The sequence below is a fragment of the Passer domesticus genome, chromosome 1 (genome assembly GCF_036417665.1).
Source record: "Passer domesticus isolate bPasDom1 chromosome 1, bPasDom1.hap1, whole genome shotgun sequence".
In the NCBI taxonomy this organism is placed as follows: Eukaryota; Metazoa; Chordata; class Aves; order Passeriformes; family Passeridae; genus Passer; species Passer domesticus.
The window spans coordinates 87,458,546-87,482,534 of NC_087474.1; the positions used below are offsets into that span (position 1 = coordinate 87,458,546).

At 38.5% G+C, this 23,989-nt stretch overlaps 1 protein-coding gene across 3 annotated transcripts in view; it reads right to left on the reverse strand.

Moving 5' to 3' along the window:
• TRIO (trio Rho guanine nucleotide exchange factor) overlaps nucleotides 1–23,989 on the reverse strand; it is a 243,488-nt gene that overhangs the window by 45,301 nt on the left and 174,198 nt on the right. For all 3 annotated transcript variants that reach the window (XM_064428332.1, XM_064428352.1, XM_064428342.1), the window contains exon 34: nucleotides 22,934–23,177. In XM_064428332.1, the coding sequence (XP_064284402.1) occupies nucleotides 22,934–23,177 (244 nt within the window). The remainder of the gene's footprint in view (nucleotides 1–22,933; nucleotides 23,178–23,989) is intronic.

Below are 23,989 nucleotides of genomic sequence, written 5' to 3' on the forward strand. Positions count from 1 at the left end.
TTTGGAGCCACAGCTTTAGCAACAGCTGTACAAACACATCAATCTCAACTTAGGAACTCTGCCATAAGCTCAATAATAATAATAATATACTCATACTGTTTAGCTTTGGGGCTATTACAGTAACTTCGGTCATTTTCTCTTTCCAAATGTTATTCTGTTGTAGCCCGCAAAAAACACATTGAGAAAGAAATTTAGGGAACTGGGAGCCAAGATGGAACTGCTAAAATAGTGATAAAAATGGGTCCTCTAAAATTCCTATACATAAAAAATTATGTTTCCTCCTAATCCAATTAAAAATATATTGGTGATAGAGATTCATTATACAATGATGTTTGCTCCTTACCCAATTAATTGATATTAGTGATAGAAATTAATTGCACAAACATTACTTTGCATTGTAAAATGTTGACCTTTTTGGTGCACACACTGAAGCCCTTGTGGCCATGCCACTGCTTTCAGCCTCCCCACTGTGTAATGAGATGACTGTAGGTGATGACAGACAACTTCCTCCCAGCGCAATCCCACCTCAATACCCACATTACCAAGAGCAGACTTAGATGACAGTGATTAGAAACTGAACTGGTTTTATATTTTTTCTCTCAGGTGGGAATGTAACCTGAACAATACAATGAGAGCACATGTGATTTTAATAAAGGTCAGTCACACTGGAAATACAAGGGGTTTTTTTAAACAGACTCACTGTCAAGGTTGACTAGCAGAGAGCTGCTGAAAGTCATTATGCCTATCTGCTGCAGAGATGTCTTTTCAGGATGAAGTGTTTTAAGGGATGAGGAAAGGGGAAGATACTGCTTGACAAATTAATCAATCTTGAATACAGACTGAGTTAAAAGGGGAAAGATAGCTCCTTGATATACAGTATTTTAAAACTACATATATAGTTATAAAGTATATAAAAATATATTGTGTATATATAGTATAAAGTATATTATAAAGTATTTTAAAACTATAAATTAATGGAAGATGTGACATTTTATCTCAGTGTGCAATTCAAATACATGGAATATGGAATGAAACACTGAATACTGAAAACAGAATCACTGCCATGTTTGTTAACTTGATTACAGTCTCTTCAAGAATTTCATATGCACTGCTGAATTTTCTTTGGCACAATCAAGCCCATATCACGCACATACAAAAAGCTACATTTTGTCATGCAAATTTTCCATTGTTTTTGTTTCCTTGAATTTTCCCAATAAAGCCTCAGGACGAAGGTGATGCTGTGAACTGCCTTGTTCACCAAGTCATCTAAATTCCAATTCCCCACGTCATTCCCCAGCTCCCATCCATCTAATATTACTTAAGTGGCCACAGGAAAATTATGTGATAAGATCATGGGAGAGCTGTCCAAAATTGGTTTGGATGTAGGAAACAAAAGAAAAAAGAAAGGTTAAAAAAATTCTAAACTTATTTTGAAAGGCAATTAAAAGGCAATAAACCAGAACTCTCATTACTTGCTTTAATTAGACATGAAGCAGAGGAAGGGAAGGAAATCTGTAATAATTTCTATAAAACAATAATTACTGCTTTTCTAAGTTATAGACTCAACTGTAAGCCTACATTTTAGGGGCAAATAAGTTATCTGGTAGAAATTAGGAAATTTAATTAGCTTCTATTAATTTTTCTATTGAAAAAAACACTTCTTTTCATCAAGTCCCCAGCATTTCCTACAGTGCCTCTAGACAGCTGATCTCTATGAAAGTCTTCTTAGGGCAAACTACTCCACATAATCTATAAGTTGGAAGGTGTATTTTTGTAACCACTCACTCCAGAAGATTGACTGGAGGTGTCCACTCCCATGTCCAAACGCAAGGAAACAAAAAACTAGGTTAAGTGGTTTAGCAAGCATACTTAACTATTCTCTGTGAGGAAAACCAACCTTCACAGGGGAGGATTGTTAATGTTATTGATGTTGTCTTTTCAAAGCACGATGGATACACTTTTATCACCCAAATTCTGTTCCTCTCATTATCTCCCCTAAAAGAGAGTCAGTGCAAGCCTAGATGAGGAAATTCAATGGATTGTTACAGCTGCTTGTAGCTCTGCTCAAAAGCAGATTATGAACATATTGCTCATTACTAGTCTTGCAATGAGCACCTAGAGGAAACTTTCATTATGTGAGGTGACAGACCATTCTTATGCTGCTGCTTCACTGAAGTAATTTGTTTGAAAGAGAGCTGTAACACAGCAAGAGGGAAATTAAGCTGAACTACAAGTTGGAACATTTGTTCTTTGCTCAGTTTAAGCCCATCAATTCAATACAGATTTTTGACCATGATACAAAACCATATGCATCAGATGCTTAGATACAGGTATTCTCTCAGACAGCTGAAAGGAGGTAAAGATGCAAATATATTTCTGGTATGAAATTAAACTCCACTCTTCTTTCCAAAGTTTTATTAATATTCCTTCTGGTCTCTCTCTGGGAAATACTAAATCTCTTGGTATTGACTGGTCATAGGATGTTCCGTCATACTTTTGAAGAAAAATCTAGAAGTTCTTCACTAAGTATTTTGATTATGCTTCAGTAGCAATACACAGGAATACAGACATCTTAGCAAAATAACAAAAATACTTCTATATAAACATTTTCTTCCTAATACAAAAATGGAGTTAGAAGTCCTTATTACGTGAAGATTGTATTTTAAACCTAAAGCATACAATTTCCTTTTATATCTTTAAAATAAAGTTAAAACTCAGAACTGAGTAGCTGGTTTGAGAATGAACTGGGCTAAAAGAACCATTTTAAATTACTCTGTTTTCATGAAGTACTTATACAAAGTCTGAGTGGAAAGTGCAGTGGAGGGAGCAGACTTTTAAGGATTAGAGGCAGAAGGCTGCCTGGGGTTAACTCCATACACACCTCTGATCCACACTGCTGCTCCGTCTTGGCTTATTTCAAAGATCAAGTAACCTACCTAAGAGCTACAAAAATGGCCTTTTCAACAGACTGAAAAGTCTGGTCCAATATAGCCAAATTAAAGGAGAAAAAAGTCAGGTGTAGCTGAGACAAAAACGTGGATAGATGTGGATCTTATCTGCTCACTCAGAGCAAAAAACCCGAGTCTCAAATCTTTAGGTTTACAAGCAGAAATGGCAATGATGAAAGGACATCAGTACTTTTCTTGCATAAACTCCTATCCCTCATAACATTTTGCTGTTGTTGTTATTGGTTTTGTTGTTTGTGGTTTTTCAAGGGGAATACTGGAGTGTAGGAGGAGGGAAGGGTGTATCATTTTCTGCAAGATCTACTCCCAGCTCTGGCTGTCTGTGTGGCTGCTGGTGTTGATGCACAAGAAGCAGCTGGATCATATGTGCAAGCACAAGGTAAATAAACTAGCACTACCTGACATGTAGCTCATTTTTTACTAACCATGAAACAGCATCTCAAGCTAACTCTCTGGCAAGTCCCGCAGCTTAATGATTCAGAAAAGCCAAGAACAAGTGAGTAAGGACACAGAGGTCAGGAGAGCAGCACCTTTGCATGTGTAACTTTATAGCTGCTACATGAGCTCATTTTAAGGAGGATTTTTGTTGCATGCTCTTTGTGGAGATAGAAAGGCACACACAGCACATATTTAACGGCTTCCATCTGTATTCTAAAAGAATAGACTTTCAAATTGTGTATGTGAATCCATGCCAAGAATTACACCAACCCATTAGTAATAACTGGACTCTCCCACTGCATCCTCTGAGTTCAGTCCTCAGAGATTCTTATCCTCTCTTGGACACCATTTGCTAACAATTACTTTACAGTAAAAGCATCCTGTTTTATGGATGAATTATTTCTGAGGCTTGATATATCATAAAATGTTATGAAAGAGGAAAAAAGATAGTTTGACTCACATACATTCTTTTAAGCAATCTACTGTACATATATTAAACCTATTTCTTCAAAGCTAATTCTCTATTCTTTCTCTACTCCTACAACCACCTTTCCTCCTTCAAAACCCAGCTCCCAGATGGTTAATAACTTCAGGATAAATTTGGGGGTTGTACATTTATTTCCTGGATTTTATCCATGAGATTTGCCTCTCAAATTTCCCAAGTGAAATATAGACTCACATGATCCACTTAGGGACTAAAACACATACATGCTATTGTTTCTTCCAGCTCATAAGGTAACTGAAAAAATATGTTATTTTCAATATTCAGTTCCAGATTGAAACAATCTCTCCGGCTAGATAACCATAAACAACTTTAGTATTTATCTTGTCTCTCTGGTCTCATATGCAAAGCATTTTTAAGTTACAGAAATGGGTGGAATTACCATGAGAATTGGTTTCCTCCAACAAACACCACTGCTTTCTCCAACTGATGTCAGATAAAGGCAAAAATACAATACTTACACATTAGTTTTAGTAGTTTCTTGCCAATTCATTACTCAAAGCCCTATTTTCTTTCTCCCTATATCTGAACGAGTTTTTCTTCCTTCAGACTTGATGCATAAGTGGGGCAAAACCTCATTTAATTATGCAGGAATACATAATTCTTAATTGTACACGTATTCTAACATTTTAATGAAAAAGGTACCAAACTTTGTAAAACCTTAAAAAAATCTTTAAGCAATGTCAAAGTCTTCTACAAATAAAAACATGCACTAGAGTACATTTGGAATATTAAGCCTAAATCCCACATTACCCGTTTTAAGTTTCAGTGCCCAGTGCCCAGATACTACAGATACAATTTTCACACAATATTCCAGTTTAAGAGATGGCATAGCTACAGTTATGCTGGAATGCAACTAAGTTTTGTTCCCCTGTTATGAAAGGCTATTGAGCCTCCTTACGGCATGGTCTGTGTGCATGGACATCTGTTTTTAAGACACAGAAAGGGAACAATGAAGAATGTTTGTGAAACCACGTATGTTTGCCAAGCAAGACTTCATATGTGTCTACGATCTTAATTTATGGTCATAATGGAAAGCATCTCACTGATAGGAACAGACTACACCCAGCACTTTATAAAATGTGTTTTGTAAAAATTATTTGGAAGTAAACTAACCACTGCAACACCAAGAGTTTAAAAGTGAAGCAAGGGAGCTACAGCAAAGACAGGAGAATGCAAATCACCATGAAGGCGAGAAGACTGCTGCTGTGCCATGAACAGACCTCCAGCAGACTAGGCAGTCACAGCTCTGGGTGAGCACTTGCTCTAAAATAATTTGCTGCAGAACATTCTGCCTATCAACTACTATTTATAATTGACTCCTTTCACTCCCACCTTCATGCAAGAAGTACTGTAAACCTGTACTTGCTTACTTCTAAAAACTGGAGTAACTGCTGTTTAAGGAAGCGATTGTGCAGCACTTGGGGGCTACAGAGCAGCCTTCTGAGAACACAGCTCTATTGCTGGATCAGAGATGACAGCCTGTTAACATTAACTCCCACTGGCTGGAACTCCAACACCCCGTTACCTTTTGAGGATCTGCTGAGAGGTACGACCATCCACTGACACACGACCCTATTTCAGAGGTCTCTGATAAAATTAATTCCCATTACATCCTTAATTTCATGCTTGCAATCTTTCTACCAAACTCCTTTTCCTTTCATCCATCCGTAACTGCAGTTTGGATATTATCAAACAACACTGATTCTAACTTGCCTTTTGCTGCTTTTTTTGAGTTTATGCACACAGCATACAGCAAGAGGTATGTAAGAAGGCATCTCAACAGGTGCATCAGCTGGTGAGCACTGTTTTGTCCTGGAGATATTTGCAATGTTTTAACGTGTATCATACAAACTTGTTCAGAAGCAACAGTGCAAATGCCAAGCAGAAATATTGTCTCCTGTTTTAATTGTTAATTAAAAATTAAAAAGGACAAGAATGAGTTTAACATGAACATCCTTACCCTTACCTCTGTGCTCCTCCAGTCGAGACTGAAAGAGCACGGCTTACCTCCATGTTACATTTCAGAACCAATGCTGTCTCTAAATAAATTTCACAGACCGATTTATTTCCCAAATGCCCTCTCTTTTCAAGCTATACTTCCCCAAAAGCATTACTTCTCAACAACAATTTAACAGAAGTGACACATATTGAATAATCTATGATTTCTTTGGTTTAGCAACAACATTCTAAGAAAATTTCTGCTCATCTCTTAAAATACTACCATTAATAACATTTCACAGAGTAAGAGTTACCATTTCTCATTTCCCTAGACCAACTAAAAAAAACCCCATAAAGTAGCACATGCCTCTTAAAAGCTTTTTCTGAAAGAGTTTACTGTATAGCATCTCAGTAGTTTACAGAGAAGATTAATTCCAACACTGCTCCCTTTCCCTTATAGGTCCTTTCTGTAATACTCTGCGTTTTCTGGCTGGGTTAGATCAGAAGGAGGGGAGAGTAGAGAAGAAGGAAAAAAGAAAGCATCCTACTAAACTCCCACAATTTGAAAACATCCCACAACCAACCAACCAACCTACCTCCCCCTCCCCACTGTATCTGTATTGTGCATATTTGTACCTAAATCCAGGATCCAGTATTTACAGCCACTGGGCTGCCCGTTGCCGCAGCAGGTAGGATTTACTGAGTGAAGAGATCCCAGAGTATCAATCTGTTTAATCCTGTTCGGCATGGTGAGGAGTCAGCTGCTCCGATACCCACAGCTTCCAAAGAACCTACTCGCCTGCAGCCCGGGATGGGTTACAGCCTCTCCTGAAGTGTTCACCCAGATAACGTTACAGGCAATGCCATCAGCATGAGGATGTCACTCTTATCTTCTCAGGCTGGTTTAGACCCCTGCCTGCCGTCAGAGCAGCTCCTCTCTCCTCAGAGCAGGGATGCTCTCCTCTGACTCACTGAACACAATTCCAGTCTTTAAATTCACATGTGGGAATAGCCAGATGCAGCAGATTACACTCTACCGTAACTACCCTAATTGAGGCTCAGGGTGATCTTACAAAATACGGCAAACCAGCAATTTTTCCTCTCAGCCTTCAGAAAAGATGCAGTCTAGTACCCCTACAAAGCTCTATAGTAACCAGAATGCACAAAATGAACCTTTAACATCTCTTTTTATTTTACACTGAATAGTTTGTTTTTAATGCTTTAGCTAAAGGCATAAACAGAAAAATAGACGGACATTTTCCGGTCAGCTAAACCGTGCAGTGCTTTCCCTGGAACTTCCAATTTTCCTTGACAAACAACAGATTCTGTTCTCACCTTCACCTTCTCTTGAGCTTTGTTTGTGATAATCAGTCAATCAATCAACTAAACCCCACAGTACTGGAAAATCCACACTATTTGATAAATTAAAGATCTTGCTCTGATTTAAACTACATTGCAGATCTGTTTCACCTCTGAGCTCTTACTCTGCAAGATATATTTCTAGTTCATTAAGCTGTCTTCCTGTTCAGTAAACTGAGAGTGCATGTATTTTAGGTTTTGTACATGCATTCTTCACCTAACATGCCACAAAAGCATTTGTCTATAAATATTAAATTATGGGGGTTTTTTTGGGTTTTTTTTTTTGCTATGCATACCTAGAGGAGATGTTTGGTTTCTTCCCCTGAACACAGTATCAGCTAATTTTAAAGGAGCTACATAAAGCTACATTCACTAGACAAACAGCCAAAGCCAGAATTTAAATTTTGTAAACACAGAAAGGAAATTATTTCTAATATTATATGATCATTGGAAAAAAAAGCCCCAACATGGGATTGAACAAACAATACAATATAATATACAAACATCTAGAGAGGGTAAGAAGACAATAAAGCAGTGAAGAGGTGGCCAATGACATTAGCACAAACAAATGCATGTAATGCAAGGATTAATTGGAATTTTATGTGGAACTGACAGTCTATAGGGTCCCAGAGTCAAAGCAAGCTTATCACTAGCATGTAACACAAGTTGGGTACACACACCTTATTCTGTCTACAGTGTTGAAGAGTTGTGGTCACCCTGCACCTGAGAATAATCTGCTTTTTAAGAACAGCTAATCTAAATTCTGAATCAGTTTTTCCTTCATAGCCTCCTGCACTGAGACCATTAATTCTCATTCTTGATCAATTTTCTTTTGACCCAAAGCAACTTTCAAATGACACTGAATTCCTAAGGTGGGGGTGTTGCGAGGGGGGCAGGCAAGGCAGAGGAAAAAACCTCTCTTTCTCCAGTGTAAGCGATCCTTCTAGTTTACCACCTACAGTGAGACTTTCACTAAGGCTAGTTTACTCATCATGAAATTGTGGAATATTTGAAAATCATTCTAGTTTCTACTTGAGTAAGAAAAAATAAATTAAACAATCAATTTCTATTACTCTGCAACCGCTCCCATGCACATTGAGCACTCTCAAGAACATCCAGCCTGTCCTGTTGTGGTAAAAAAGTCTCACACGTTTAACCAACATCTGGTTAGATAGGCTATCAATACAGCTTTGAAGAAGTGATTTCCATATGTAAGAAAACTTCTGACCAAAAGAGAGCTACATTTATACATAAAACTGTTTTTAGATTGGTTTTATTTTGTTTTTAACTGCATGAATACTGCCCTTATAAAACTGATAATATATGCAGGAAGATATTATAAATGCTCTGGGAACCGCATCATTTGCAGCTTGCTATTGCAACAAGTTCTTCCGCTCCTACTGAAAGCAAACACTCTTATTTTTAGGTTTTGCTTTGACCCCTTCTCAGAGAAAAATGTGACAAGCAAATCAAGGTGGTGAAGGAGAGAGAATGACCACATGGACTGTCTCAGAGTCATATTTCACAGGTTAAATGGTTAAGAAGAAAGTATCATGGATACACAGTTTTCTTGGATGACCTAGTTTTTGTAAAACGCAATTGCTTCCCAGCAACACTGGAGTGGAGACAACAGACTCCACGTGAATGTGGTGCAGAGCCACTGGGCACATTAGGTAAGAATTTGGTTGAAAAACATCTCAATGCATATACTGAAACAATAGCTACAACTTATGGTCCAAGGCAGAAAGCTCAGACTTGTAAATTCTCCTGAATGCAGGCAAAAGGCAGATGGCTTCTGTATCACAAACCCAACATGTCTTAATTTAACAGGCAGGAACCATTATGCAGTACCACCGTCACCTGAGATCACACTTAAAACACCTCAAGATGTATCAGAAGTCTCAGTTTCTGAGACAGGGACCTGTATCAATACATGTAATTTTATGCCCAAACAGGCAGCCTATTAATTCTTTCCATGGTTTACTTCAGGCTCTACCACAAAGCTCTCTTTGTCTTTTAGCTCCATCCGGTTTTCTGTATTCCAGTGCCATATCCTGCATTAGCTACCCCTGTCTGCTAGACGGCTCTTCCTGCAATTCCTTGCATCAGCAATTTTTTGTAGCAAAATCTTATCCTTGGTAATAACAAACCAGTCAGGTAATCTTAATTCCTCAGGCAGGAATATGTCTACATGGAAAACATCTTTAGGAAAAACCCAGCTGGGTACAGAGCACAAGCTCAGCACAGAAGAGGTTGGACTGCACGGGGTGCTGCAGAGCGGCAGTGAGTTGCCCCTGCTTCATTTGCTGCTCAGTATTTGAGACCACAGGCCATCAGGAAAACAAACTCTGATGAAATTACTGATGAAAAAAGCTCATATATTGATCTGTGCCAATTGACAAAAGTTGGAATAGCTGTGGCTTTAAGTAAAATTAACTTTTCATTTTCATAATGTTTCATTTTTTGCCTTACCTGTGTAAATCCAAAATGAGTTTTCTTGGTTATACACTTTATATAATATTCTTTAAAAGAAATCAATAGCTATCTTAATTTCTGAAAGAAATATTTCACAGTTACACAAAATAGGGACAAAATAAATGTCCAGGTGAAAAAGTTGTATATTGAAGACTTTAAAATTCCCAGCCAAAGAGCCCACTCATTTTGTAAGACAGCATTTTGTAAGAAAGACTGCATCACAGTCATTAAACAAAGAAACTAAAAAGAAAAAAAAACAGCTAGCAAAGCACTCAGTGCACATCCCAAGTAGATCAGGTAGCACATACTTTTTATGATAGATGCCAATGAAGCATCAGATGCCTGTATCTATTACTACAGTGAAGGAACGGGATCAACTTTCTGCAGTTAATCTCAGGGACCACTGATGGACAAAGTCAGCCCCTCAAAACCATTTTAAGGTATTAACATTTTGCCAGCTCACCCCAGCACAGATGCAACAGCTCACCAGTCTCTGCCATTGACAGTCAAGAAATCAGCTCATTACAGCTCCAGCTTCTCACAGGTCCCAGCTCTTCACTGCAGCATCTGCACCCACCATTGCCACTGCGTTAACTTCCTTATGGAAGTGCTACCTCGTACGAGGCTTCTATTAATAGTCTTGCATGTAAGAATGGAAACATTCACCCCTTCTTTCATTTAACAGGACAACTGGAGTTAAGCTGACTGCATGTCTCATACTCCTAAGATATTTGCATGGCAATAGAAATATATAATAGAATTATATTAAAACACAGATAAACAGCATTCCAACTTAATCTTTATAAGGCCACATTACATTTTGCAACATCCTAGTGAAAACAAGCAGAACAAGAGAGGGAAGCTAATAAAATGCAGAAATTCCAAATTTAAATACCTATTCTGAGTTGCCTGACAGCAAGAAGCTAAAGAGCCAACCTTTCTTCCTTAATATCTGTCTGGCAGGGTGGGGAGGTGTCTGTGTTTGAAAGATTATAGCATGAGAAAACACAGCTTCAATATTGTTCTCAAGCAAAACTAAATCTGTCCTCTCTGGAATCTTGCTCCTCATATTCCTGACATTCCATTTAAAAAAGTAACTAATAGATTTTGGAATGAGTTCTACAAAGTTACTTAAAAAATTCCTGTTCATCTTAGGAGGGGAGAAACTTATACAAGATAACTGAAATTAATAGAAGTAAATTCTTTATTCAGTTTTGCCAGGAGCTAAATGTCCCAACTTCAAAACAATTTTTTGAAGTGATCTATGAGACAAATGCTTCCACAATTTAGTATTGCAGAGTTCTTACGATTTTGGGTCATGTTTCTGCATATGGGAGAGAAAAGATTCAGACTTCTAAAACGGTGCTAGACCACCCAGACCTAGAAGCCAAAGTTAGACATAAATCCATAACTATTAAAGTTCTTGAACTAAATAACATGGCAGAAATCAATAGGAATTTTATTTACAATATGCATTTTGCATTTAAAAAAATAAATCAGGTTGACTTTCCATACAAACCCTATCTTTGGCAGCTTAGGCACTCTGCCCCACACCAGAATACTCTAACACAATCAAGAAATTGGAGACAGCAAAACCACATCAATAAATAAACCTGAGGTTGAAACTTCAAAGGTGAGCTCCCACACTACCATGAAAATTCTGAAAGGAGCCTAACTTTGCCTTTTCCTCAGTGTACAATGTGTGCACAGTTTAACTGCTTGGGGTACAGCTGCACCACTAGGATCTGGTTTCTTTAGCCCCACACACAAAGATCATCCTGTTCCCAAAAAATAGCCTCGCTGCTCCTCAGTCTCTCAGATAAATAACGCTGCCAGTCTGCAAGGAGCGGAATCATTACAGCAGCGGCTCTTTGGACTTAACATTCAGAGGGTTGCTTCCTGTTCTTTACTACCCCTGCTGCCAGCTGCCAGAGGCACTTTAAACTCAATCAGTCAGAAATTGTATTGTGCAATGAATTGTGTGAACATTCTTAATTTGAAATTTCCAAGAACTCCCTTCAAAATACTGGTATTTTTCAACAACAAAAAAACCTCATACAAACAAACAAAAACCCCCAAAAACTTGCAACCAATAGCCACCTCCAACAAAACACACTAGCTATCCCACCAGCTGGCAAACCTGAGAAAAGTATTTTCTGATTGAGGGTGAAGAGATATTTTCATCTGGGTGATTTATAGCCTTCCATTCTACATCTTGGGTGAAGCAACTGATAGCAGGACACTGAAGTACTCAGGCTTTAATTAAAAATATTGGGAAATGAATCATGTATCCAACTATTCAGTCATCCAGGCTAGGATCTAAACAAGTCCTTCCTGTCTCCAGCTTTGCAGAACATGCCCTAGCTGTTGCTCCTGACTACAGTAAGAAAGAATACCAAAAAACATATGACACAGTAAATTCTCTTCCATCTTAATCATTTGGCTATTATTTACTTGAATTTTTTAACTCTATTCTGTGCTGTAGCGAAGGTTTGGAGCCTATATACCACTTGCAAGAATGAAGAAGCCTTTCAAAGAAATGGTTAGATGTTCAGTGTCCCTGGTCTTCTGTTTATCTGGAAAAGCTTTGGGAAAATTCTGACTCCTCAACACAGTCACCACTGCAGCATGCCAAACCAGCTTGAAAAATCCCAGCCACTGTCAGCAAAACCACAACAAACCAGCTTTAGATAATTCAAACAAAATCTTTTGGATGAGTGTAAGGAATTTTGTTTCACATACATTCAGTACTTAGCAAGGGGTGGGAGGGGGAGAAGGAATAGGCCATGTGTCGTCTGTACTTTGGAGAAAATACAAGAAGTGTTCCAAGCAAGAAATATTTGCTGTCCTAATGAGACATATTGAAGAAACACTCATTTTTTTCATATTAATTTTATTATACAAGTCACCCTTCATCATTCACTTTTTTTTTTATTTCCACAAGGGGAAACAGTTGCTTGGTGTGAAAAAGAAATCTGGTCAGAACAAGGTTTAATTTTCCAAACCAGTTTTAGCTGCACATGTGGGTTTGGATTCTTTTTAGCATAAATTTCTTAGGTAATTATCTTAACTAAAAATGCATGCAGTGAAAGACAAAAGAATATATTCATCAGAAGTGCTCAGAATATTGAATTGCTCTTGACTTAAAATTAATTTCTTTTAAGTCACTTGAAAGGAGAATGAACAGTTCTACCAGGTCAAACCAGGTCATTAAAAACCCAAAACAACAAAAGCAAAGCTTTTAAAATGGGACACGTACTCCCTGTAAGAAGTTCTGATGCTGAAGTTCCACACAATGCATCTGACAAATTACTTCTTTCTGCTGCTTGGTATTATTCACCAAAACACTTTTCTTATTCTACTTCTCCTAAGTTCAAATTGTAAAAATGCTGTTTGGTTTGTTACAAAGGTTTACTTCACTGCTATCTCTCCTCCTTTTGCCTCTGCTCAGTACTGCCTACCACAGGTCCCCCTAAGAGAGCAGGTTAAGTCACATGGCCCTCCTAGGTGTGGCAGATGGAGCATAGCCACAATCCAATACCCTGCTGCTTCAGAAAGCAGGAAAAGCACATGGGCTCTGAAAGCACCTGAGTGGATTTCAAAGACAAGCATTTAACACAAAAAACCCTTACACACGTTCACAGCTTCCTTTATTATATTAAAAGATACTCGAGCAAAAATAAGCAACCTCCTCAGTTCCTCTGCATCCAACAGGAAAGCAAAGCCAGAAATGGGTATTTTCTCTCTTGCTCTAAGCCTGGATTTCAGATGCCCTGTTTTTGTAAATTATAAACACAGATTCGTTACTAAGTATATGTTTAAGTACATTTGGAGGCTAGATTTACCATAGGCACAACAGAAAAGAGGAGCAAAAAAATCCACAGGACTGGGACTTATTACACTTTGTCAATCAGAAGATAAAACACAGAAATACTTGAAATTGTACAGTGTTAAACAATTCCACAAATGTGAGAGTTTCTGGATTGTAATTAACAGGTTTTTTTTTTTATATCTACTCTGATTTATAAATGCAGCAAAATTCAGTCCTGAAAAAGGTAAAACATTTCTATTTTGCTTATACAGAACATGTTTTGTACCTATTAGAAAGAAAATTAGCTCTGAACCAAAGAAATTAATGTGATCACACCACTGACAAAATGGAAAAGTGCAAACTTCCTGCAAATTACATCATCACCCCTTAGCAGAACTGTGAATATGCAGTTATGAAACAGCCACTCTAAATCCATACTTTAGATATTTCAGTAAGTTACTACACTCAGTTAAGACAACAATGCTCCTTTAGGACAGCAACTAAATTTCAGGTGCCAGAAAATTGTTTCATTTGACACAATTTTTTTCCACATTCTCTTTTTCTAGTTAGTTCCTCTTGAATAAAGCATGCCATCATGGTAGAAGTTTTAGATTGCAAATAATGTTAACAATAACAGAGCAAAGCTTTGTTATTCCACAAACAGCAAAAGACAGTCAAATGCTGCTACTTCTAATTTACTCCAGTTCTGAGGACTGTAACTTCACATGGTCTTATAAAAGTGATGTGAATGTGCACCGGATCCCACTGCCTGGGCTTTTGCTTAAGCAAGCAACCAGGACACAAAGAGAACACACCACACAGCTCCAGGGTACCACCTGCTGTAAACACCAGCTCTTCAGATGTTACTCTGAGACTGTAAACAGAGCTCTGAGCCAGTGCCTTCCAAACTGATTCTGGCATGACTACATGTAGTCCTGCCACATCTTTAGGATGAAAGGATGAACACACCTAAGCCTGTTCTACCATATCAACCAGCATTTAAAATACATGTATTTTGTTACTCCTGAGACAATGAGAGAAGTCAGCATAAAATGCATCAGAACCGGCCAACAACTAAGTCAGGCCATGACAAATAAACTACCTAAAATAGACTGGATACTGATAAAAAAAATTTTAAGAGTGGTTAAAATTTGGTGGTTTTCACCAGCCAAGTTTTTCCTGTTTAATACCGCCTAAAGAATACTTCAATCTAGTCAATCAGTGCCCACCTGTTATGCTGCAGACCAGGGTTCAATTCACCAATGGGGAGGTGATTCTTCCTTCAAGGGATGTGGTTAGTGGTGCACTTGGCAGTGCTGGGTTAACAGGTAGGCTTGATGATCTTAAACCCTAGCAGCTTTCCCATCTTCAGCATATCTGTAGGTTCTTATATGCAGCTAGATTTCCCTGGACTCCATGCTTAAAGCATCTCCGCATCACCAATACTTTGAAGTTTATATTAAAAAATGAACAGAAACCTATTTAGGTTATGACCACACCCAGCATGGTGCAACAAGCACAACTGGAGTTTTTCACAAGGAGAAATACTTTTTTTGATTCCTTTCCATTTCTTACATGGAATAAACATATTTGGGGGCAAAAATTTTCAGCATTTCTGATAGGCCCAAAGGCACTAAGAGGAGTCCAAGACTCCAGGAAATACTTAGAACATACCAAGTTTCTGCTAGCAGTTCTAACTTTTAGCGTAGGGTCACAGGGTAACTCAAGTTCCAAATGGCCTCAAAAATCCATGCAATCTTCTGCTCAAATGGGATGGGTCAGTTATGACATCAGACCTGCATACCTGGGGTGTTGTCCAGTCTGCTCTTGAAAACCTGACACACTTTTAAGCTCTTCTTGTAACGGAGACTATTTCTGCTGCACTGTACATGGTTAATGAACACTAGAGGTTGGCCACAGTTGGTTACAACCACAGGAAAAAATTACAAGATTCTGGTTATCAAGAATAATTTGATATCAAGTTTACCTAAGATGATCTTTACTATTTATGCCTGCATGTCAGTTATTCAAATGTCTTCTGTTGCTATAGGGGTTAACCATTATATATGCATCCTAAAAAATGCAGACTGAAAATTTACCTGAAAAGCATTATCAGTATATTTTCCTGGGATCATTAAATGTTTTTATTAACTTAACAGCCTCTTTTACAGAGTTTGCTCTAAGAATTCAGTTTCTTTTTTGCTTCCTTGTTGGACAATAATGAATTTAGTTTCACTAGTTGTTTCAGATAGAGGAAAACATATTACTGTTTGTACTCAGCTCAAAACTAGGTGAAAACACCAGCATGTCCTGCATTGTAATTATACCTATGTCAGTGAATATGCACTCAAAATAGAAGTGTAACATTGCATAATAATGCCATCAATTTAAGACATGTCAAGGGCATCATCAGTAAAAAAGTTTCTGATAGTTAGATTAAAACTGGTGTAACATTTCTAGTTTAGCATGCTATTTTACTATTTCCAGGAAAAGCGAAATGAAGTCAATGGAACAAATTCAGCAGCCTCCTCAAGAAAAACCAGAATTGGAGGAAGTCCGTGGAACCCTAAATCCTGCTGGTTCCACCTGCAGGCAGAGATGATGACAGATGATGTGATGTAATGTAATGTGAGGATGTCCCAAAAGGTGCACAAGCTCTAGCCTGCTCCTTAAAAAAAGGAGCAGCAAACAAACTATGGGTAACAAAGGCACCCTCACAAAGTAATTCTCAACACTTCAACATGTTTTAGAAGTTTGTTAGAACTGAAAAGGGACAAGTTAAGAAAGCAAACATTACACTTCAGGATGGTTTTCTTCAATTGCAAGACAGAAACAACATTTGCGGGATATGATTTGAGTTTGTACTCTATTCTAACCTTGGTTAGAAAAAGAAACTGCTGTCAAAGGAAGGCTAATTGCAAGCAAAGTAACAACTCTCCTGGGAAACCTAAAGCCATCAGAATTGCTGGTTTATATCCACCCTCTACCTCCCAAAGATCAGCTGTGCAAATACATCTGTTCTAAGCAGATACTTTTTATGCCCCAACTTCCTTTCCAACTACAATATATAAAATAAATATATTTGGCAGTTCCCTGGGACCAAAAGTAGATTCAAGTCAGTATTATAAAAATTTCTTTTTCTCAACTGTAATACTGAGCTCCCAAACAGGGCAAAATCCTTTCATGAGCTATGTACAAAAACTCCAGAGAGAAATTAACCACATATTTATGCTCACAAATAGAGTCAGCATGGGAAATACTGCCATATCTCACAAGTCTTCCTGGGCTGCATCATAATAAAAGAATAATGCAGGAGTTAGAGGCAGATTTATTCAGAAATCAATCCTATAATGTTTCAGAGTACATGTGAACTTGATAGCGAGAACTCATCTAGAAATTCAAATTGTGAGATTCACTGAACCTCCCTGTCTAGTTTAAGACTGCACAATGCCAAGGAAGCAAGTCACAGAGATGTGACTACTTATCGAGGCTCAATTGGAATTTAGCTATTAACTTGACTATCTGGCACAGTTTGGCTATAAAACTCAATGCAAAGATTATTATCTAATGGACCACAGTCAATTGATGACATTTTACTTAAGTTTACTTATGCTGAGATGATGTTTTTAACTGCAAATGCAACTAAAACCACAAGGTGGGAAAGTCAGGACAGAGAATTCTTGTTTTACTTTATACTTCAGCTACTTTATTTACCTCGACTAAGGCATGAGAACATGTTTGAAAAATCACACACGTACAACCTAAATTCAAACCATCTTTGCCACTATTAGACTAGCAGTGCTTTTGGGAAAAATACCTGTGACTAAATGAAAATTTATGATTTATTACACTTTCAAAACAAATAGTAATTGTGAAGTTGAACTTTAGCTATTAAAATGCATGCATCTCTGTTCAAGCTCAAGTCTGGCTGATAAATAAGCTGAACTGACACTGCAGCACAGCCTTTACAATTCTTTTTGTAATCAAAACATGTGGACTGTCAAAATCGACTGACTGCTCAGCTTTGCCTCTCATGGGCTCCTTGAAAGGCTTTCTATCAGCTGGCTATCTGGACGGGCAACCTGTTACTTGGAAGTTTTATGGGGAAGTAATTGATTCATCAAGCAACAGGATTTTTAGATTAAGGTTTGGTGTCTTGTACAACTCCAACATATTCCTCTGTATCATTTTCTGCATGCGATCACATCCGTCTGTGTAGCAGCAGCAGATCTCTCTTGGTTTGGTGCCCTGGAAACTACAGTCCCCACCTTCTGCCACCTGGCCCCCAGGCAGCACAGCAAAGCACGTACCCCACCAGCTCATTGTTAGGAGTTACTTTCCCCTCTGGCCTGGGCTGGAACTCATTTCCTGCAGCTGCAAGCGCTGTCAGGCAGTCTCACAGGCAGCGCTTTGGCTCTGAGCCACGGGTGGGGATCCTTTTTCCTTGCACATGGCCTATGTTTCACTTGCTTGCAGTCTCAAAACAGCAAATCCTCCCTTTCCACAGCCTCCCTCTGCTCCTAAGCAAACAATTGCTGCTGCCCAGTCATCCTTCTTTTCTTCCACTACAAACCAGGAGTAGTTCTTCAGTTATTCAAACTGGATGCCCATTTTGCTGGATCAAATTCTCTTGCTGATACACAGTGCTTCCTCTTGCTGTATTGAACAGTATTTAGACTCAACATGAAACACTCCCTTTCTCAAGCATAGTCTTCAAAGATCTCAGTCACACATAAGACTTTTACCTTTACTCTCTCCCTTCTCCTTTCACTGAAAACTGGTATTCTGAATAGGAGCCAGTTGTGTGACAGCAACCTTACTTAATGTAACAAATTCAAGACTGTTTTAGCCCATTCTGTGGCCTCAGTCATAAAATATCTCTCTCTTCTTGGGAAATATCTCTAGGTCACCCACACAATTTCTGTCTTCCTTAATTCTTGAACAGAGGGGCCCTAGAGCAATTCAAGAAGAGCTCTGACACCTGCCCTACATCAGTCCTTCCCATCTTGCAGATATAGAAAATGGCTTACTACACAGCTATTTGAACAAATTTGTCAACCTTTGTCTTGCAAAGGCATTTGATCTGCCTTATTATGTTAAGATTCTTTGAGAGACACTACACTTCTGTGTTTATGGCTGCAGTCAGGACAGTATCCTCAGAGTAAAATCAGTATTCAGTATGTAAGTGGTGTGTGGTTTGGCACCGTGTTACTAACACATCACCTACCTCTCAGATTTGAACAAACTTACACAGATTCCTGGATTATGTGATGGTGTAAAACAGGCAAACACTGTACCTTCAGGTAAACAAGACTTCTGTGGCCAAGTTTTGACACAAACATATAGGAATGTGAATTGGCAATTAGACCTGGTCCCCCCACAAAATCTTATCACTTAAAGGAGACATAAATGTAAGCCTCATAAGCAATGGCTTGTTGCAGCCTTTGTATCTCTCCAAACAGTAGCTCCTACAGAATGGATATGATGGACTAGCACAAGTTCTTCAGAAGTAGTCACAGATTCAGAAGACAGTAAACTTGTGAGCTAAACAGGCAAGAATTCATAAACAATTTTAAATAGCTGCCAATTTTTCTGAGCTTGCATGTTCATTTTCATTACACTGAACCCTGTCCCCTGCCCTTAACCCAAAGCTCTGTGGTAGTGTAAATGCCCTGCAAAGAAAAGAAAGAGGACTGCACTTATGAAATAGGATGTACCCTAGAAGGAAAAGAAACCCATGTTAAAAAACAGAGAAGCACCAAATAAAACAACAGGAACAATCTTTCTCCCCCACACCCAAAAACATGTGGGAAATCATTACAAAAAAAAAAGTTGCCTTATGCATTACTTGTGAAAAACATGTTCTTCCAGAGCTAGTGATTTATTTTTGTAGAGTGCACCAACTGTTATTCAGCCTCTTCACTACTCCCTTGTTTCTCTTTTCCCCCTATTATAAAAGGGATTTAGATTTTTTTAAGATGTATTCATCTGTGTACTGCACATCAAATTGACTGAATGACCCAAATAACTTGCAAAAATAGATTTGATGTCCAGCAGAGCAAGCAAGAGGTCAGAAACCCGCAATCAACTCTCCCCCTGAGTTACTATTCCTGTAGTGAACATCTTTTCTGTGCAATGCTTTCCTCATATTCTTAACAAAGTGTTTATTACCTTAACTACCACAAAATTTTACAGATGGAAGATATTATAAATGTACTTTTAATCAATTCATTAAATGATTTGATGCTTTAGATAATACACATTCTTACAGGAGAAGCAATACTTACACTTGTAGGCAATTGCTGAGGGTCATTTTTGAGGCAGTCTTTTAACATGAGAATAAAACAACATTACCTTTCATGGTTGACAGATAAAGTGTGGACAGACAAGGAATGACCAAGATCAACTGTTAGAATTAGGCTTCACTGAACATATTTGCTGTTTAAATAATCATGCATGTTTTCCTACTTTGGATAATAATTTGCGATTATTTAAGGCATTCAGTATCACCCAACATTTCTGTACTCGGTGATGAAATGTGGTTTGACACACCATAAGAACCAGCTGCCAATTACAAGAAGTTTGCCATTTCAAAACTTTAAAGCTCATTTCACCTCTGATATGCTGCAGCTTTCCTTTTTTTCCCCTTTATTTTTCTTTTCTGTTTTGTTGGCAAGTGGTGCTACTGATAAACACTGTTGAGAAGTTCAAAATTGTAGGGTCCATAGATACTGAAAGGAGTACAAAACTCTTCAGCAAGCCATCTGTATAAGCTAAGCACTCTACACCCAAGTAATCAGCCCACCACTTCTGATGGTGATCACCTCCTCCTTTCCCCTGCAATACATAAACCCTCTCTTTTCCTTCAGCCGCTCCCAAGAGCCTGTCACGAGACATGCAAAAATTCCAGACTCATGTCTTAGTTCATGAACTATACAGAATTACTCAATCCTGATGCTCACACTGTGAGCCTCACACAGGATGTGTATTTTCAGACCAAAAAATCCTAATTTTTTGACTCTCTCAAAAACTCTGAAAGTTTCACTGAATTAATGTCAAAAAAGGAAAAGAAAATCTCTATTGTAAAGACTGAAGGTACTTTATTAAGTACTAGAAATCTAGGGAGTACATGAAAAATTATCCACCCAAGAACATGGACTGACTTAAAATTATGTCAGTCACTCACTTGTTCTTTGTTAGAGGATTAGTAGTGTTTTTTAGGAATTCATACCTCAATCAATACCCACAATGAACAATTCTGAAATCTTCTAATTGTTTTTCTATTCTTCTGATTAGCATATTCCCTAATGCTTTATTTAATCAAATGCAGCACTTGAGAAGGCATAATTGGTTTGTGGGATTGTCTGAGGTACTTTTCACTGGGGGGGGGGAATAAAATCAAAGCACTCCACTGGTTTTGCTTAATTTTTATAATCCCTCAGTGAAATGAAGACTATCAACCTCTTTTAAGCAACAGAAAGATGAAGTAGGGACCAAAGTGAAACAAATCCAGTGGTTTCAAGTGCCGTGTCTACCCTTTCTTTTCCCTGTCCAGACTACTTAACATTATATATCAGCTTGCATGTTCAAGGCAGTTCACACTCACTTCAGTCACAGGCAGGGGAAACTTTACAGATGAAACATCCATCTCCTAAAGCTTGACACCCAGCAATGTGGGAATAAACAATTAGCAGCTGCTTCTTATCAGTTGGGATTAGGATGGCATACCATAACATCCCGCAGGAAGCCTGTGGCAGGGACAGAAGGCACTTCGGAGGCTGCATTCAACCCTGCAAATTATGCTCATTCTAGCAATGGCTTTCTCTTCTTCTTCAGTGTCCGTGATTAATATAATTAATGAATGCTCTTTACTTCAAAGCACCATGTTAAACAAAGTAAAGTATCCTTGAAATGCTCTGCCTCATTTTCCCTAAACAAACTAAAGAAAAAAAAGGAATACAGGTCATGTCCACTGGTTTGATTAAAGAAGTTACTTTCGTAACTTCTCAAACACAAAACCAGCTCAGTCTGTCCCTTGGGATTCTGACAGGCTCAGGGTATTTCATATTATGTAAATATACATAGATATAGTCCACTACAATTTGCCTCTCCTAATAAAATTCGCTACATTCAAAGGTGAAGTCCCTAAGCTCCAAAGGAAATTGGATTTATCAGTTCTCGTGAGTGTTGTTAAAAAAATAAATCCAGATTTCATCCCCTAGTTCAAGAAGAAAAAAGTTTTAGTGTTACTCAACTATATTTTCCAATTTTATCATCAGAACATCTGCAAGCTTTCCCTATCCAAATTATTGTAGGACACAAAATGACAGACGACTACTACAACTATACAGCTCAATCCTTCAAACTTCCCCCCCAGCCCCTAATTGCCCTGCATTCAGGAAGTTCCTGCTGTGCCTGCCCCTAATGTAAGAAACACAGACTCACCCCTGTTTTTAGTCAAGCATATTTATAGTGTCTTCTAAAAAAATGGGGAAAAAAATGTAATAGCTGGAATGGACTGAATAATTAAAAAAATTGTGGTTACATTTATGAAAAACTTTCCAAAAACTAGAATTTTGTGTTTTGGTAGACAAATTTTCCACAACGTCACTTGTCTGCTAACCTTATTACCTGCAATAACAAACTCTTTGAAATGCATCTTTTCCCATAGCATATGACAAAATGCCTTCTACTAGACTATTTTTCTGGTTTTTTCCCCTCCTCCTTTTTTTTAAGTTCACATTTCTCTCTTTTCACAGCTTACAAACTCAAGTAGCTGCAAATGAGGCAAGCAGGCATTTTCTCTAATAATAATCTACTATTTGAGCCTGGATAGTTTACAGAGGCAAAAGATTAGAGCACACTAAAATCCTAAAACCTTTCAAAAAATCATCAGATTTTTCTTGCACCCTTCAGGGGAATATTCTTTCATGCATCTGAAAAAAACTCAAAAAACAGAGATGCTCTGGGAAAAAGTGTGCCAGTGCTACTCTGAAAAGCTCAGTTAAGTAAAACACAGAAGTCCAAATGAACAATTCCTGTGCCAGGGCATATGAAGGAGTGTATTTACCTTTTCCATTGCTGAACCTTCATGATTTCTTACTACAGGGTTTCTCAGGAAACATTGATAATCCATGCCAGAGATTTTCTTCCCTCCCCACTTTCAGCACACTTCTCAGGTACAGATTTTCCTATCACTACAGCTTGATCTAATACGATATATAACTCTTCACCAAGATATAATTTGCTTAAACCTCTTCCCTATCTCCAGCCACATTTTCCCTCAATGCTGAGAACTGCCAACTGCTTTTTCTTGGGAAAGACAGAGTGGCTGCTGAAAACAAGGCGGTGCAGAACACCGAAGCTGCCATATGCACGGTACTCTCCACCGCCCAAAACCCAGGCTGCTGCTGTCTAGACTTTGTGCCCATCACTCCTTACCTTTGTGGTTAAAAATGCCCTCCATCTCCATGCTGCTGCGAGAGTGGGCGATGCAGAGGGAGCCGCAGGGGACCAGGCCTTCCGCAGCTGGGGAGCGATCCGTGGTTCGCACCAGACACCAGTCGGGCTTGTCATGGGGCCTCTCCAGGACCTCCACGGTCTGCCCACGGCGGATTGTCAGCTCGTTGCTGTTGCAGGCGGTGAAGTCGTGGATCACCACAGTCAGCTCGCACCCACCAGACAACTGCGAGGGGACAAAACAAGGAGAAGCCAGATGAATGCTTGTTATCAAACCATCCGTCACGCACCGGTACCTATTTAGGGCTCCTGGCAGGATTTGTATTTTCGATGAGGTAGCAGGCTTCTGGGACTTTCCACATCAAGAACAGAACATTTCAAAATCAGGCAGTTCTGGCGTTTTAGAACAGATTTCTAACTCTGCTTGTCTCTGCCTATTGTTCAAAGCACACTGGTTGTGACAGTGCTGGGCGGAGGATTTAAGCAGCTTTTCTTGCTAGACTGCTCTGTATCCCAAAAGCTGAAGTAGCAGCTGCTTCTGAATATATTTTATGTGTGATAATTAGCAAAGAAAAGGATGAGATATTACTAAATACAGTCACCCATGTTATCTTTCAAATTCAAGAGAGAAAGAGGTAGTTTTTTCAAATGAACTTGTTGCCTTATTCCCACCCTACTCACAGTTTACACTCACAGGTCACAAAATCATCCAGGACACATGATAGACAATTGTAAAAGTCAGCATAAAGTTCTTCACAAAACTTCCCAAATACTCAACTGTTTAATAGAAAATTCACACAGGCTTACAACTTTCACAATTTTGTTGGTTTCCCCAAATAAAACTGCATAAACTTGAATTAAAATCATGCAAGCTTAGGGTTTTCCTCCCCCTCTTCAAAACACTTAATTAGAATAACTTTGCCTAAGCCTTAGTTTCCTCTCTTTGATTGTTTCATCTGCTTTGATGTGAAATGAAAATTATTATCAGAACTTTGCAAAGTTCCCAAGATTGCTCAGTGCCAAAGCACCCATCCAACT